At 40.8% G+C, this 18,048-nt stretch overlaps 1 protein-coding gene across 2 annotated transcripts; it reads right to left on the bottom strand.

The window, feature by feature from the left end:
• Positions 1-16,293: 16,293 nt before the first annotated feature.
• LOC108037263 (keratin, type II cytoskeletal I) lies at positions 16,294-17,300 on the bottom strand. Of its 2 annotated transcripts, none has more exons than XM_017113793.2 (4): positions 17,125-17,300; positions 16,856-17,070; positions 16,577-16,797; positions 16,294-16,532 (listed from the first exon to the last, which is right to left on the bottom strand). In XM_017113793.2, exons 1-4 carry the CDS (start codon positions 17,191-17,193, stop codon positions 16,507-16,509), a joined length of 531 nt encoding a protein of 176 aa, XP_016969282.1. In that variant the 5' UTR covers positions 17,194-17,300; the 3' UTR covers positions 16,294-16,506. The 2 variants fall into 2 exon arrangements, with proteins under 2 accessions (XP_016969282.1, XP_016969281.1); XM_017113792.2 differs by having other exon boundaries at positions 16,294-16,516; positions 17,125-17,298.
• Positions 17,301-18,048: the final 748 nt, after the last annotated feature.

The raw sequence follows: 18,048 nt of genomic DNA, 5'->3' as shown, positions 1-18,048 counted from the left end.
ATATAAATGGCATAAGTCTATTCCTCATTTAATTAATTTTGCACATTAAACCAGAAGATACCCAAGATAGGGCAAGTAATATCTTTTAAAATTTTGAAAAAATAATTGGCTTACAAATTTAAAGCTTCTTTATGAAAGGAACTAAGTTTGTTATCAACGAAAATGTTATTAAATTGAAAAAACATATGGCTCTCAATAAAAAGGGAATAGGGATATCCCTCATTTAATTCATTTCCCACATAAAACCAGAAGATTTTCAGTTTGAACAAGGCAATAAAACCACTTAACCTAAAAGCTTCACAACCCATGCCTGTGGCCGTGGAAATGTGCATAAATTGACCAATTTATAATTCATATGGAATCATTTTTATTTCCAAACTTCAACCACATACGGTCAAAGGGAAATTCTGCCAGAATTCGATTGCAATTCAGTGCAGATGGGATGGCACGTACATCCCGTATTATGGCAAATAAATGTGCTCAAGGATTCGGGCGACTGGCTGCCATTTGTGCGGGGGATTATTGCGAAAAGTTTAAAAATTGATTTTCATCTGCCGAATGCCGCAGCATAAAAGGATTTCTCCTCATATTGGAATTGATTTTTTCTACGTAAACATAAATAAAATATGAACAGCGTTCGACGGGGCGACCATCCATCCCTGGCTGGGCAAATATTTCCCAAGCAGCGTCTCCTTTGAGCGGCTCGTCCTGCATCAAGGTGTCCTGCCCGCCCCTCCTCCGACTCATCAGCAGTCCGGTGGTGAGCTGGTCAAATAAAGCCGTTAGTAAGTATTTCATAAGTCGCCGGAGAGGTCCGAAGAGGACCAGATAAGTAAGCAATAAGCCCCGAGCTGATGGACAGCGCAACTTTCAGGGCAGCCAACTCTTCATTGGCACACGTCCGCCTAATACAAACAAGGACATGAGCTCGATTCGTGACTGAAAAGTTTCCTGCCCCGGCGCATGGATATAGATTTTGGCGATGGCCAGGACCACTCCACTCGTACTTTTCCTATTTTATTTCCATCATTTTTACTCGAAACTCGCCCTTCCTATTTTTATTTTCATTCTACGCTCGGTCGAGCAAACGTCCGAAACTTTGGCGCTCGCCTCGGCGAATGTTTCAGATAAAAATTTGTTATTTATGGCTTAAGGTTGCAAACTGAAGAGTTCTGCTCAATTTGCGGCCCCCAACGAATGATGGAACCAGCGATCGAAAAGTTGAACTTAAATAAAAATGCAATAGAGGTTTTTAAGGGAAGTTGCTTTTTCAAAATGTATTAAATGCTTAAGCTGCAATGGAACAAGTATATTAATAAGATTGTTATTAATACCAACCTTAACGAAAATGGTAATTGCTAGAAAATTAAAAAATATTCATGTACAAATATGTGTATTCTGAGAAGTTGATAATTTCGCTATAAATTTCATATTCCGAATTCGGTTTAAAAAGTATTTAATTAAGGATTAATCAATCAGCCAAATCAATTCGGCTGCGTGCAGACGTGTTTTATTAACGCTTCGGAAAACAATTAGCCAATCAGTCGAAAACGTTCGAAAAAAAAAAATAAGCGCGAGGTTTTGCGTTTCGCGATGCAAATCGCATATCGTAAACTAAAGTTTTAATTATTTAAATAATTAATCTTTACGCACTAACTATAAACAAATGAGTAAGAACGTGGATCAGCGCACTCAACGACAAAAACAACAAGACGAAGCCCGTGAAAAAATTCAGAGAGAACAAGACAAACGTCGTCTCTCTTTGGCCCGTAACAACGCCTATTTTACGGTGACGAGTAATACTCTAGAACCGAAAGTGCTTGAAGGTGCAAGTTTACTGACCGCCGAAAACCAGAGAGCTAACTCTTGCTCTCCCGCCCTGCTCTTCACCGCTCGAACGCCATGGAGTGAGCAATGCAAGACTCCAACAGAGCTTCTGCCGCCTAGCGCAACAACAACAGAAACTACTACGACTACTACAACGGTCTCTGTCGCCAACAATGCAATAACGACTCCACCCTCTTCTTGTGCTGCGGGTAAAGCAACAACACAACCAAGTGCAAAAATCGGTGCAAACGGCAAAAACAAAGCTACGGTAGAAGAAGTGACAATTCTGCAAGCGGGTTCGGCCATTCAGACAGGTATGGATCGCTACATTAATATCTCCAAGCGCAAGCTAACACCCCCAAAAAACTCGGACGGCAATAAGCCCAAAATAAATCGTTCCAACAAAGGCCCTGTAAATCCCGGGCCATTAGATGAAAACAGATTTTCCATTCTGGCGGAGCCTGAAACAGAGTCTGAACAATTAGCCCCAAGGAAACTAAAGCCCCCACCTATTTTTATTAGGGAGAAGATCTCGAATGCCCTAGTCAACAAAATAGTTGAGCTTGTCGGAAAAGATAACTTTCATGTTATTCCGCTTATGAAAGGGAATATAAGCGAAACTAAACTCCAAACCAAAACCGAAGACGATTTCCGAGCAGTGTCGAAGTACTTAAACGATGCCAAAAAGAATTACTACACGTACCAGCTGAAAAGTTGCAAAGGTTTGCAAGTTGTGCTTAAGGGAATAGAACCCGATGTGACCCCCTGCGAAATTACAGAGGCCTTAAAGAAAACGGTTTTTGCGCAAAAAATGTTATAAACATTATGAACAAAAACAAGAAGCCGCAACCACTCTTCAAGGTCGAGCTGGAGCCAGACAGCAGAACTTTGAAAAAAAACGCAGTGCACCCGATCTACAAGTTGCAGTACCTTCTGCACCGTAGGATCACAGTGGAAGAGCCGCACAAACGGACCGGACCAGTGCAATGCACAAACTGCCAGGAATACGGTCATACCAGGGCTTACTGCACCCTCAGGTCAGTATGTGTAGCTTGTGGAAACTGCCACGGCTCCGAACTCTGCCCTGCCAACAAGGAAGACTCTCTCACTAAAAAGTGTGTAAACTGCCAAGGAAACCACACAGCTAACTACAGAGGCTGTCCAGTCTACAAGGCGATGAAAAGTCGGATGCAACGAGCAACAACGGCACGCTCCCTGAACACACAAAACACTTACATGAGATCACAAACGACACCGGAAGTTTTCTTCGCAAAAGCAGCCAGATCATCATTTGGCCCTTCAATTACCACCAACGGAATTTCTTACGCCAGTGCTCTAAGATCAGGCACAGCTCACATAGAGCCGAAAGTTGATAACATCCAGCAGGCCATGGGACAGCCACAAAGTAACATGGAATCTATGATGATTACTTTGCAACAAAATATGATGGAATTTATGTCCTTCATGAAAACCACTATGCAAACCCTTATGCAAAACCAAAATATCTTACTACAAATGCTTGCAGCTCAGCAGTCCAAATAAACCATGCCTAGCCTTCGAATAACTCTGTGGAACGCCAACGGTGTTTCACGGCATAAACCTGAAATAACCCAATTTCTGAACGAAAACCACATCGACGTTATGTTGCTGGCAGAAACGCATCTCACCAGCAAATATAACTTTCAAATACGGGGATACACGTTCTATGGCACAGATCATCCAGATGGTAAAGCGCATGGCGGCACTGGAATCTTAATAAGAGACCGCGTCAAACACCACTTTCACCAACGGTTTGCTAAAAATTATCTGCAAGCTACATCGATAAAATTACAGTTGGGCAACTGCAACCTTGCCATTGCCGCTGTCTACTGCCCACCCCGCTTTACAGTCTCCGAAGACCAATTCATGGACTTCTACAATTCGCTTGGAGAGCGATTCATAGCAGCAGGAGATTACAACGCCAAGCACACGCACTGGGGATCCCGCCTTGTGACCCCCAAAGGAAGGCAACTATATAATGCACTCATTAAAACATGCAACAAACTGGACTACGTTTCACCAGGCAGCCCTACATACTGGCCTACAGATCCTAGAAAACTACCTGATTTAATTGATTTTGCTGTGACAAAAAACATCTCTCGCAATCTAATATCTGCAAAATCGCTTTTGGACCTATCATCGGACCACTCACCAGTGCTAATAACTCTTCTTCAAAGCCCGGAATTAATCGAGCACCCTCGCAGGCTGACGTCGCATCGAACCAACTGGCTGAAGTTCAAAAAGTACGTAAGTTCCCACATTGAACTAACTCCACAGCTCAACATCAAGGAGGACATCGACTGCTACGCCGATGCCCTGGAGTCTATACTCGTCGCAGCAGCCAAAGTCTCAACACCGCAAGGGAGGGATGGGCACACACACCAACACAAAACTAACCATGAAATCGAACAGCTTGTTTTGGAGAAAAGACGTTTGAGACGTACTTGGCAAACCAGCAGATCGCCATCCTCAAAAAAAAGTCTTAAAGAAGCTGTTCGCAGACTTACCAGGGCTCTAAGGCAAGAAGAAGAAAAAGCACAACGCCAGTACATTGAGAAACTTTCACCCACCAGCACTAAGCATCCCTTGTGGAGGGCCCACCCAAAACTAAGTGCGCCGGCCGAAACAGTAATCCCCATAAGAGACTCTTCAGGCAGCTGGGCCAGAAGCGACAAAGACAGAGCTTGTACATTTGCTTTACACCTTCGAAATGTTTTTCAGCCAAACCCTGCAACTAATTCATTCGCACTACCGTCGCCGTCAATTCGAATTGAATCTGAGACGGAGCCAATTCTGTTTCAACCAAATGAAATTGCAAAAGTAATCAGCGAGCAATTGAAACCAAAAAAGGCCCCAGGCGGTGATCAAATAACTCCCAAAATGTTAATCGAACTTCCAAACTGTGCAGTTGAGGTTATTTGTAAACTCTTCAACGGGATTACACGACTTGGCTATTTCCCAAAAAAATGGAAAAAATCGGTAATCATAATGATCCCAAAGCCAGGGAAAGATCACACAATACCAGCTTCGTATAGACCGATAAGTTTACTCTCGTGTCTGTCAAAACTGCTCGAAAAATGCCTTCTGACGCGCATCATTCCATATCTGAAAGAGCACAACGTTATTCCAGCACATCAATTTGGCTTTCGAGAAAGTCATGGAACAATAGAGCAAGTCAACAGATTAACAACAGAAATAAGGACTGCATTCGAGCTTCGGGAATACTGCAGTGCGGTATTCCTTGACGTTGCACAGGCTTTCGACCGAGTCTGGCTTGATGGCCTTATCCATAAAATCAGAACGATCCTGCCAGGAAACACTCACAGGATACTGGAATCGTACCTTTACAACAGAGCCTTCGCCGTGAGATGCAACACCACAACATCCGATGACTACGCTATAGAGGCTGGAGTTCCCCAAGGTAGCGCCCTTGGTCCAACTCTATTTCTCCTCTACACCGCAGATATTCCCACGAACGAGCGGCTAACTACTTCTACATTCGCAGACGATACCGCGATCATAAGTCGGTCCAAATGCCCAACTCAGGCAACAGCACTACTAGCTGATCATCTCGTTGTAGTGGAGAGGTGGTTATCAGACTGGCGTATAAAAATAAATGCGCAAAAGTGTAAACACATAACGTTTACTCTTAACAGACAAACGTGTCCCCCGCTAACCCTGAATAACACGCCACTTCCACAAGCTGACGATGTAACGTACCTTGGCATCCATCTAGACAGGAGACTTACATGGCGGAGACATATCGAAGCTAAGAAAATTCACCTAAAACTAAAATCAAACAGTCTCCATTGGCTTTTAAACGCGCGCTCCCCCCTCTGCCTGGACTTCAAGGTCCTGCTCTACAATTCAACGCTTAAGCCAGTCTGGACCTACGGCTCCCAACTGTGGGGAAACGCGAGCAGCAGCAACATCGACATTATTCAGCGAGCACAATCAAAAATCCTGAGAACTATCACTGGGGCACCTTGGTATGTTCGGAACGACAACATCCACAGAGATCTTGGCATTCTACCAGTAAAAGATGAAATATCAAAACAAAAAGCGTCCTACCACACCAAGCTAACTTCTCATCCAAACCAGCTCGCCAGGGGCCTAGCCAGGGCTTCCATCCGGACCCGATTGCAACGCAATGACTTTCCAGCTCAGCAATAGTTATTAGAGCCCCTAAATTTTCGCGCCAGTCACCTTGACTGTCAGATAGCTTTTTAATTTAAGATTCTATATACTTATTGTTAGTCTCAATTCAGAGAAGATCCAATAAATAAAATGCAAATGTTAAAAAAATAAAAAAAAAAAAGGATTTATTAGTATTCAAGCATCCCTAACGAAAAAAAGGAGAAACATAATGATGACATTTTGGTATGAAACTTAAGGAGTTTGCCTTTCTCTGAAAGACAGTTTCTTTCTCAATCACTCCACCCACAAGCATCGTATAATGTAGCTGAGCTTTGAAACTAAGAGTTGATTTAAGTTTACGACAATAGGACAATTTCTATTTGAATTGGGAGAACGGTTCTGATTCTTGAAATGTCAAAGAGGTTAAAGTTACCTCCTTAGAATGCAGCCACAAACAAGCCTGAAACTTGGCTCCAATTTCTTCAGCAGTGCTTTGCCAGTGTCAAGGAAACTGTGTGACTGCTGCCAAAGCCAATCAAATTCTAAATTCAAATTAAAACGTCGAGCGATTAATTGCGCACAATTAAAACCAACGCCTATTCAGAGTCGTACTGAGATTTCTGGTCTCATTAAACAGAGTTCAACAACTTTTTGGCGTGAGTGATTGAGGTAACCATAAAAAACCGAAGCCGAGTGAAGGAGGTTGAGGACGTCGAAGGAGAGGAGTGTTTTTTCAGTGTATGGAGTGAGCCCCAGTCAAAAGCCAAAATCAAACCATCAAAGTGCCGGTAATAGTTTCGGGTTGTAAAACTCACACGAACAATAAGTTAATCAATCTCAAATTTTAATTACAAAGTAACAACTTCCTTTAGCAATTTCAGGCGCGATGAACTCGCCGCCGCAGTCTCTGTCCCCGTCTCTTTCTCAGACTCTCTGGCCGTCTCTGTCATCGTCTCTGGCTCTGGCTCTGGTTAATGGGCATTCGGATGTCTGAGCCGGCGGCTCAATTTACATAAAAAACGCAGCCGCAAGGTGTGGGCCGACCTATCCGCAAGATACTCGCATTCACAGATGCAGATACAGATACAGAAAGAAACTGGCAAACATATTTTATGTAATTTGTCTTTGTTTCGTGTAATAAAATGAAAATAAAATTGTGAATTGCCGCTCACGGAACTGGACTGCAAAAGGGTTGGCGGCGGAGGAGGTTTGGAGGATGGGGACCAGCTCCCGGGAAGAGGAAGCGACGCCGACTGAACGTGAACGTGAATGGGAAAGGTAATGCCTGAGCTGAGCTGAGCTGCAGTTAATGGTAATGCTCGCTCACCCCCATTGATCATGAAAAATGGAACTCGCACTCTGCCGGCGAACGAGTTGGAAATTTATTTGAATTTTATGCCACTCCACTGCGCAGGCGTCCCATGCCCAAGGCACACCTCCATATCTTCACCTCACATCTTCATAAGCAGATGCACCGCCAGGATCGGGAGCACGACCCGCGCCTCTGTAATCCTTTGTCCTGCGAGCAGGTGTTGTCGCCTCTCTGGACAACCAAATCGATTACGCAGTCCAACCTGCAAGCTTGGACACCCTCATAAATGCATGTTGTGAAAATATGAGACTTTAATCGGTACTTACATTTTCACATAACTCACAAAAAAATTGTAGTAAAATAGTACAATGCTAACAATATAAATGTATTTATGAAAAGTAAAAAAAAAAATAAAAGTCAAGGTCAATTACTCAAAGAAGATCCACCTCGAAATGAAATAGTTTTTATGGCAGGTATATGTGAAAAAATGTAAATGCTGCTTTTTATACCCTTGCAGAGGGTATTATAATTTTGGTCAAAAGTGTGCAACGCAGTGAAGGAGACATCTCCGACCCTATAAAGTATATATATTCTTGATCAGGATCACCTCCTGAGTTGATATAGCCATGTCCGTCTGTCCGTCTGTCCGTCTGTCCGTCTGTCCGTCTGTCCGTCTGTCTGTCCGTCTGTCTGTTTCTACGCGAACTAGTCTCTCAGTTTTAAAGATATCGAATTGAAACTTTGCACACACCCTTCTTTCCTTTGCACGCAGTATATAAGTCGGAACGGCCGGGATCGGCCGACTATATCCTATAGCTGCCATATAACTGATTGATCGGAAATGCCATAACTCTGCTGTTTGTTAGGTTAGGAAGTTGGGACTTTCTATGGGTTTTATATATATCAATCCGACGTACCAAATTTCATAAGGATCGGCCGACTATATCTTATAGCTGCCATATAACTGATTGATCGGAAATGCCATAACTTTGGTGTTTGTAAAGTTAGGAAGTTGGGATTTTCTATGGGTTTTATATTTGGCCAATCAATCCGACGTACCAAATTTCATAAGGATCGGCCGACTATATCTTATAGCTGCCATATAACTGATTGATCGGAAATGCCATAACTTTGGTGTTTGTTAAGTTAGGAAGTTGGGATTTTCTATGGGTTTTATTTTTGCCTAATCAATCCGACATATCAAATTTCATAAGGATCGGCCGACTATATTCTATAACTGCCATATAAGTGAACGATTGGAAATGCCATAACTTTGGTGTTTTTAAAGTTAGGAAGTTGGGATTTTTTATGAGTATTAAGAATGCATTATGAATGATTTTGGAGAATATAATTTGCAGAATATTCTGCAAGGGTATTTCAACTTCGGCTCCGCCCGAAGTTAGCTTTCCTTTCTTGTTAGTATGGTCTTTGGTTATAATCTAACTTTTAAATATAATAAATGATTAACTTAATAAAAGCTAATGGTTATGTATGGCCCTAGTTCTTGTTGCCAATCGGATATATAAAGATGAAAGCATCTGTTTTCTATTAATTCATACTAAATATTTAAGTGTACACTTTGTAAAGCCAATATTGGGCGAATGAGTGTTCATATTGTGAAAAAAGGTATACATTTTTATATTACTATTGCACATAGAAAAAAAGAAGGAGTTGATGCCGAGTTGATATAAAACAAACCATTTAGCTCAGGTCGAGTGCTTTACCAAAATAGATTTAGTTTATATAAAGTCTATATAACTGAATGCTTGAGCTCATTACCTCAGGGCCTGTTCGTGGATTTTTGACAAGTTTATTAACTTGTTTGTGGCACGCACAAACAGCTTTAAGCCAGAAACCCCCAGAAGCAACCCCATCCGCAATTACCAACCCCGGAATTTATGAATGCCGTGGAAAACCGCCGACTGCTCCTTGGGGGCGTGTTGCTTGTCTGGCTGAATATTTCTGGTCAAAGTTTCGGCGCGATTTTCGCCACAGCCGAAAGTCAAAAGCTTTTGTCAACAAACCCCAACCCTCGAAGGTGCGGTCGCAACCCTTTCGCCGGCGAAAATCCCCTGGGGAAACTGGCGGATACGTGAGCGGTGTGGCCAGAATTTTGATGGGGTTCGAGGCGCGCTTTTCCTTTGGCTTCTCTGCCGCAAAATCTGCGTAAACTTTGTCTTCATCTGCGTGTGGGGTTCGCTTTGCAGTCGGCTTTATGTCTTATTTGCTTATGAAACAAGATATTCCAACTGCCGCAACCCAATCCCAACTGCGGCCACACGATTTATATATTTATGCATAGGTATTGCCGCTCTGCCGGGTTTTCTCTCGATTTTATGTTCTGTTTATGAGATTGCCTGACACTTTTATGCGCTCCCTGCTTTTTGGCAAAGGGTTAGCCCCAAAACCCAAAACCATCATCGGGCTCCGTCTGCTAGTCGAATCGAATGAGTTATTGGATGGATTGGATTAGGGAAGGATGGTTCAATATGAGCTGGATTTAGAGAAATAAGAAGTTTTTATGTAGAATGAGATATTGAATATGAGAATGACTTATAGCAGGGATCAATTTAAAAGATGAAAGATTTAGAATATATTCACTCCAGATAATTGAAAAACCGAAATGCAAGAGCCCTGCTACTTTGATGAATGTAATAACTGAAAGCACTGCCATAAAATTATTTCAAGTAAATATATATTTAAATATAATATTATTCCTCTTTAAGGTGCTTTATTGATACCAATGTGGTAAAAGTAGTAACGCCAGGAACCTCTTTAAAATAATTTTTAATCAATATATCTTCAGATATAATTCATCAAAATAATAAAGCTATTAAAATAAAGGAATTGAAGAATATTAATTTTAAATATAATTATTTACTTGTTACATAAAAAAAAAGTTTATTGAAATAATATGGAAATAAATATTTGCTGAACATAAATCATTTGCTTTTGCCTCTCAATCTTTCCTGTGAACAAAACTAAATAATCCCGATTTCCTCCATCCATTTGTGAATGGGTCAAGATTCGACAGAGTCATCGCCACGTCAACAACAATACTGCTGGCCATTGTCGTCTATTGTTTCTGTTTCAGTTGCAGTTACTGCTGGCGATGAAAAATCGATGCACCCAAAATAAAACTCAATCAGAAGCAATTAAAGGACTTTACAATGGAAGGACTGCAGACAATAAGGAATTGTACACACATCTAGATGATCGAGGGCGTTGTCCAGCTAGAATCAGGGTGCCCCTTTCTAGGGGCGTAGGTGCTGAGGGTCAGGGAACAGGGAACAGGGAACACCTGGCTGACTGGACGCCGTCTGAGTCGGGATTTATTTGGGCGTCAAAGCCGCCACCAATAAAAGTGGAAAACAAAGCGAAAAGTCCCAAAAAGATTCGATTTTGGCGCGTGGCAACACGGGGAGAAAAATAAAAGGTTTTACAAAAATTATGCAAGTTATTAAAAAGTGTAAAAAAGGATTGGAATTTTAAGATAATAGCATATTCTCTGAAATTGTTTTATAAATATTATTTCTATTAAACTGAATACTTTTTCAAACAATTTTTTTTTTAATTTGTACAATGTTACCTTTGGAGTAAATAATTTTGTCAAGAATATTTCACAACATATTTATGCATACGCCCAGGAATAGAAGAGTAAAAAATTGGTTTAAAAAAATTGATTGATATTGATAACTATCACAACTAATATGTCCTTATATGTGTCTGAAAATTAAATAAATTCCTAAATAAAATTTAATTTGGAAATTGCTTCCGTATTACATACTTTTAAGCAATTACAATATACGACTTTACCCTTCTCGCAACGGTTATAAAAAAGTGCATAGCTAACTTGGATTTATTTGTTTAGTTTTAAAAGGACATAAGTTCCTCTATGGGTCCTACTTTTGTCTGACCTTCGGGAGCCGTAATTTCCCTCAGTGCACACTCAACCCGAATCCCTGGCTGACCGCCCGCTGCTGACCCTGCGGCTAGGTGCCAAAGGAGTCCCCTATTCCCGGGTCTAGTCGGGTTATGTGGAAATCATGGCCATCGAGTTGGCACACGCACTCGTCTCGTGCCAGGGCCATTGTCCGCCGGCCGTTACAAATTGTTGTGGGCGTTCCAAATCCGCTTAGGTCTCGCCTTTCTCCAGCTCATCCCTTCACTTGGAATTTAATTTTGTGTGAGTTTTGATTTCGCCCTGTGGAGCGAGTCGCATTTCATCTTGTGTTTGGTTTTTGAGCGTTAAATCGCCAAATCCTTCGTTAATTTTGACGTTTGTCTTTGTTTCGGGAGCAGGATGGAGAGGTGAGGGTGTGGCCGTCGATGACCGACGGTCAGTGGATGTATAGATGACCCGTACTAGGGGTGAAACCGGAAGGAGAAGGAGCAGGAGCCACACATGTGGGTGGATATGGATGTGGATGTGGATGGGCCTGCAACTGCTCGTCGGCTGGAGATTAAAAATTTAATTCGAAATTAGCGCAATTGTTGAAATTGCTCCCTTTTTTCGATCGATTCGAGTGGAAAGACAAACAAAATCGATGACTGTCCGGCAGCTGTCGCTTACCCGCTCCGAATAATGGCAACAATTTCCTGATTACTTTTGACCCTTCGAATGCGTTTTATGGTTATCAAGGAATGTCGGTTTTCATTCTTCAGCGATTTGATTTGGTCAGTTTGAAGTAAGGGTTTATATTTGGTAAGAGAAGGCAATTAATTGTCGAGAAGTGGACGATCCAGCTATACTGCCGAAAGTAATTTTTAATACATAAATTAAATCTCGTTCTAAGATACATTTTTCAATCATCGATTAAAATAGTAGTTATAAGTTGAAGGAATTATTGAAAATATATATGTTTTATGTTCTTTATTATAGCTATAACACTTTATACTTTATTCACTTTATGTTTGGTTATATGGATGGTATAGACCTGGCTTACAATTCCTTATTATATTTGTAAATATTACCAATTATTTTATAAAGACTTATTAAATTCAAAAACCGCTTGGGGATATATATACATATTTTTAAATTCATTGTTTTACCCTAGCAAATCATTAAGTTTATACATAGTTACGATAAGGCCTTTGGAGAAGTCGGAGACACTTTATATTAAAGAAGAAGATATTTTAAATATGTTATTTTAACGCCTAACTGAGTGTGGGAAAACATTTATGGAAGACTTAAATGTTAAAATCGATCGGCTCAGAGAAATTAAATTGGACATATCAATCAACTGCTAAGAAATTAGATCGTGGCTCCGGCTCCGATAATATCTATAGTTGCGCATGATGGGGGTGGGAAATGACCATAAAGGCCAAACAATGGCGTGTTAATGGCAACTTTAAACTGACACCACTCCGCGCGAAGGTTAATCGCTTCCAGGCCGGACATCGGACATTGGGCACCACCCGCTGATATCTAGGACTAGGGTTAGGGTTCGGGGTTCGGGGTTTGGGTTTTTGGCGGGGAGGGCCGCGTGATAAATGCATTGGACCCAGCGGGTGGACGGGCAATAGAGTTGTCAACTCGCCGAACTAAAACAGAGCTGCCATGCCCTGCGATGGCAACTGGAATTACACACACGAAACATGAAAAATGGGACCCAAGGGGAAATTTCGTGGTATGACGGCTATGATTCAATTACGCTCAATAGAAATGTCACTAGCAAATTTTGCATATTAATTGAATTGGGGCCGCACACAGAAACAGAAGGAACGACTGCCCCGGGACACTTGAACTGCCAATTGATTTTTGCGGTTTTTCGACAAAAATGTCAAACAAATTGTGCAAATTTTTTAGTCGCACTGGGCCACGCCCTTATCAACACTACACTCTCGCCCATGTATCTCGTTTTTTATTCCTAGCCAGGTGTGGCTAGTTGCTGTCGCCTCTTGTTTGTTTTGCATTAAACGGTTTGTTTTGCTAACCAAAGTGTTGATTTTATGGCCGACCAGCCTCCTTTTTTTGCCAGCCCCCGACACCGCGAAATCGGAGCTACTGAATCAGCCAGTTAACTTCTAACAGATATGTGCAGCGTATATATCATTTCAATCTCTGTAATTTGCAATTTATACGCTCTTGGAACGTTAGCGTGAGTAGAGTGGGAGTGTCAGCAATTTGTTTGGCTTATTATTTCGTTCATTTTTATTTTAAACAAGAGAGAACGCTATAGTCGAGTGCCTCGACTATTAGATACCCGTTACTTAGCTAAACAAATTAATATAAATATGCCTTCTTGTATGTTTTTCGCCGCTCGAATTAGCACCTTGGCCAGCTGTTCCAAAGTCATCCGTTAGATGGCGCTACGGGCCATGAAAGGCGGAAATGTAGGCGCTAGCCAGGTTTAAGCGTTTAATGGGTTTTTGGGCGTTAGAGTGGGCGTGGCAAACTTTTATTAGGCCAATCGATAGGTATTGACGAAACAAATACATATCAATTAAAATTTTCATAATAGAATCAAAACTGTGGCCACAGCTTGTGGCTTGTGGGCGTCAGAGGGGGCGTGGCACCATTTTGAAACAAACTTGCGCTGCGTAGGAACTCCTAAAATCTACATGCAAAATGCCAATCTTCTAGCTTTTATAGTTTCCGAGATCTCAGCGTTCATACGGACAGACAGACGGACAGACGGACAGACAGACGGACAGACGTACATGGCTAGATCGACTCGGCTAGTGATCCTGAACAAGAATATATATACTTTATAGGGTCGGAAACGCTTCCTTCTACCTGTTACATTCTTTTGCACGAATACAATATACCCTTTTACTCTACGAGTAACGGGTATAAAAATCTCAAAATGGTTGCATATTAGAAAGGAATACCTTGTTTGCAAGTCATAAAGAAAGTTTATCTACATACCCATTGGTTAAAGCTTTATTTATAGAATATCCTATTATTTATTTCGTCATTTCCTTTCTATTTGAATAGTCTTTGTTTAGCTTGAAATCTATTACCAAAAAAAACTTTAATATCGGCCATTTTCCATTTTAGAAGCGCCCTATCTATATTGATGTCTATTAAATCTCCTGACTTAGATTGATTACCTCGAAGCCAAATAACAAAAACTATCGCCTTGACATAGGGAACCATAAAAACACAACACAATACTATACTTTTTATCCGTACTTAATATAACTTTGTGTAGTGCCCCATAAACCCTTCATTACACGGCACTAAAGCCGCGGCAATAAAAGCAACTACAGCAACTAAAACCCGAAAATAAAAACTCAATTTGAATTCAAAAACCACCAAAATGGTGCGTGCTTATCGCCTTGCCTTTTCCTTTGGACCCCGACTTCAACCTAAACCTAAACCTCAACCCGAATCTGAAATTAAACCTGAACCCGATGAGCTCGATAAAGCGACAAAAGCGGTCTAGAAAATAAATTAAAAATACATTTTTACGTAAATGTGGCACATTAAAAGGCGACTTGAGGAAAGCACATAATAAATATAAAAACACAATTAAATAAGTGCATAGAAAACAAATTCGAAACGAAAAACAACCGACAGAGGAAAACAAAAATAGAGAAAAACATAAAGAGCACACGAATTAAAATAACACCAAGATATTTCAACTACTCGGCGTGAAAGGGCAAAAACAATAATAGAGAGCCCCTTTCAAAATACCCTAAAAAACTAAGATCTAAGTTTAAAGGGTTTGATGTAAAAACGGAGGGAAGGGGGATTTTAAAACGCATTTATTTGAAATTTATTTCAATTCCTATGCCCTCCCTTAAAATATTAATAATACATTTTAAAAGACTTTAAATATTTAAAATATTTTAAAGAAGTCCAATTTATAGAGTCCGAAATGCCCAACTTTTGAATTCTTCCCTTTAATCACAGCTGACAAAAGAGGTGCTAAGACAAGACTGAACCGGGTCGAGAAATGTTAATGTAAATTTCAATTGTTTTAATTTATTTGTGACCCCTTCGCCAACCGACAAACCGTCACGGACTAACTTAATGTTATATATACATATATATAACACGAAAAAAACTGAATTAAAATGAAGGCAGAAAGAGGCGAGTGATTGCCGGTTGGCTCTATTCTCTAGCCTATCTGTCCAAGACGTGACTGGCATTCCACCCAGGGATCCCTCGTCCAAGGGTTTTATGGAGGGGAACGGAACCAACTGTCCCCGCGTATCTGGAGCACAACGAATGGTCTCATAACCGGAGCGATTGCATATAGTTTACTGAACTCTCTGCCCGCTGCCAACAAATAAATTAGTTCTTCCGAAAAATCCGCTTGTAAAAAAGCAGAGCGGAAAAGCGAGGAAAAATGCAGCAGAATGTTCGATGAAAAATGCGTTCGGTTTACCATTAATCCGGTGCCCTGATCCAGGGCGACAGATCATTACACACGCGCGGGCTTCCAAAAGGAGGAGGAGTTCCTCGAGTGGGGATATGCGACATGCGACAGGCAACATGCGACAGGCGACTGTCGATGTTGGGGCCCCCGGAATCGTAAGTATATGTAAATTTATTAATAAAAACTACCGAAAAAACGGATGCACATCGTTCCTAAAATGGGAGGGTGTGCTCTAGTGCAGTTGTTGCCTGTCCGTAATTTATAGAGCCGCTGCCAAATGACATGCTAACTAATAGTATCATCATAATTTATACATACAAATACATTGCATTTGTTATTTATGCCCCTGTGCCACCCCAGACCACCCTCCCTCCCCTCCCCTCCTGTGATTTCCATACAGATCCCTGCTGACAGAGGTTACGGCACCCGCCAGGTCAGAAGGTCACCCAGCGTTAATGGCTCCGTTTGACCCTCGGCTGTATTTGAATATCGATCACAATTAAACGGTCACAGATATGAAGAGGACACGTGATTATAGATTGATAGATTTGCAAAATATATGTGTATTTATTGCACCCTAAATCTTAATTTCAGTTGCATTATTTATTACGCGATCTATTTATTGGATCCTATATTTATAAACGCTCATTCAAACGGAAGATTTCGATTTATTATAATAAATACAATTTATGGGTTGCCTACTTGTTTTAGAGCCAAAATTACAGGCGCCGTAAAATGGGATTATGACAAAGTTTCTCCCGAGTTCTCTAGATGGATATTAAAACGATCTTTGGAGAGATGGATTGGAAAAGTAAGGACTTCTAGAACAAACTACCTCGGTAGGATTGGGAAGGGTTTGGATCATTGAGACCTGTACAAAAGAGAATCTACATTTCTTGTAGTAAAGGGGATACTATTAAATACTTCATACCATTCGAGCGACCAGAGTAGCCTCCAGCTAACCTCTGACCTCCACGCATTGAACCACCGCCCATGCCTCCGCCAAGACCATTGCTCATGCCCCGACTCATGCCAGGATTCATGCCTTCATTCATTCCCATGGAGTCAGCCATTCCGTTACCCATTCCCCGACCCATTCCATGACCCATTTCTTGGCTAGATTCGTTGCCCACTCCTTGGACCATGGCCGGGCTAAAGATAATCCTTAGATTAGTTCCTGATTAGATAGAGAGATGCCATCACCACTTACCCCACTTGAGAATGTCCGTAACTGGGCTTGAAATTCGTGTACATGTTCATCATGTTTTGGTTGTAGGAACCGAAGGGATCTCCTGGCGAAGCGTGATGTGGATGTGATCCCGATCCGTGGGGACTGGAACCCTGCATAAAGTTGTGGGTGTTCGCCTGATTCGAGTGCAACCACTGGCGGCCACCGCCACCCGAAGGCGCCTGGTTCATTCCCATCTAAATGAAGTATTTAACTTTACCGTAATCACCGAAAATACCAGACTTTCTCACCTGAGAGTAGTTCGGATTTCCCTGACCGCCATGACTGTACTCCCAACTGAATTCTGGACCGTTCTCCATCTTTAGAAAACTTTAGAAAAATTTTCAAATGATTTTTGGAAAAATTTTGTTGGCCAGTTGTTGCTTAACCAATCTGTTACCTAACTGAATGTCGGAATAAAAGTGAATGAATGAGATACGAATCAGTTAAAGTAGACATGACATTTAGTTATACGACTACATGATTTTTAATTTTTAATAGGATATTTTTCATATATGCAAAATCATTTTTATGAAAAACCTTTTTTAATAATTTATCCATATTAACATAGCTCAATTCAAAAACAAATCACAGAAATTAATAATTACTTTCAGTTTGTATATCATTAGTAAAAACCAGTCTTATATCTATTAACAAAATCTTCAAAATCACGCCGAGAACTCCGAATCATATCTGAATATTTCCCACAAAATCTTAGTCATAATAAAATTCAAATTGTGGGCAAACACAAAGTCATAATATACATTTTTAATTGCCATCTCAACTTATGGACAATGGCATTTAAAAACAGCTATTTAAATTTATTGAATTAGTCGCTTAAGTGTCTTGGGTGCTGATTTATGGATCTAATATCGAGATGCTAATAGATAAATAAATAAATGTTCAAATAAATGTGGCATAATAAAAATTAATTATGGCAATATTCTTTAAGTTAAATAAATGATTGACTATAAAAAGCGATTGTACAAGCTGAACTTAGAACAAACATATAGGCAAGCTGTTTTACAAATATTTGTGTTTTAACTACATAAATCTTTGGTTGGGAAAGATCAATGACCAAATAAAGGTAAAACTAATATATTGAAGTCTTCAAAAATATATCCCGTGTTGAGCCACACTTTGGTAGATAGGAGACCTTATCCTTCACATACCGC

The sequence above is a fragment of the Drosophila rhopaloa genome, unplaced genomic scaffold (genome assembly GCF_018152115.1).
Source record: "Drosophila rhopaloa isolate 14029-0021.01 unplaced genomic scaffold, ASM1815211v1 contig_2, whole genome shotgun sequence".
NCBI lineage: Eukaryota > Metazoa > Arthropoda > Insecta > Diptera > Drosophilidae > Drosophila > Drosophila rhopaloa.
Note: the sequence above shows the minus strand (reverse complement) of the source record. Positions and strands in the feature narration are given on the sequence as shown.

Bases quoted from the DNA above. Each gene is read 5' to 3' on its own strand.
- LOC108037263 (XM_017113792.2), bottom strand. From the start codon at position 17,193: ATGGAGAACGGTCCAGAATTCAGTTGGGAGTACAGTCATGGCGGTCAG. The intron at 17,071-17,124 runs GTGAGAAAGTCT...TACTTCATTTAG, and splicing joins GAAATCCGAACTACTCTCAG to ATGGGAATGAACCAGGCGCC. The intron at 16,798-16,855 runs GTAAGTGGTGAT...GATTATCTTTAG, and splicing joins TACGGACATTCTCAAGTGGG to CCCGGCCATGGTCCAAGGAG.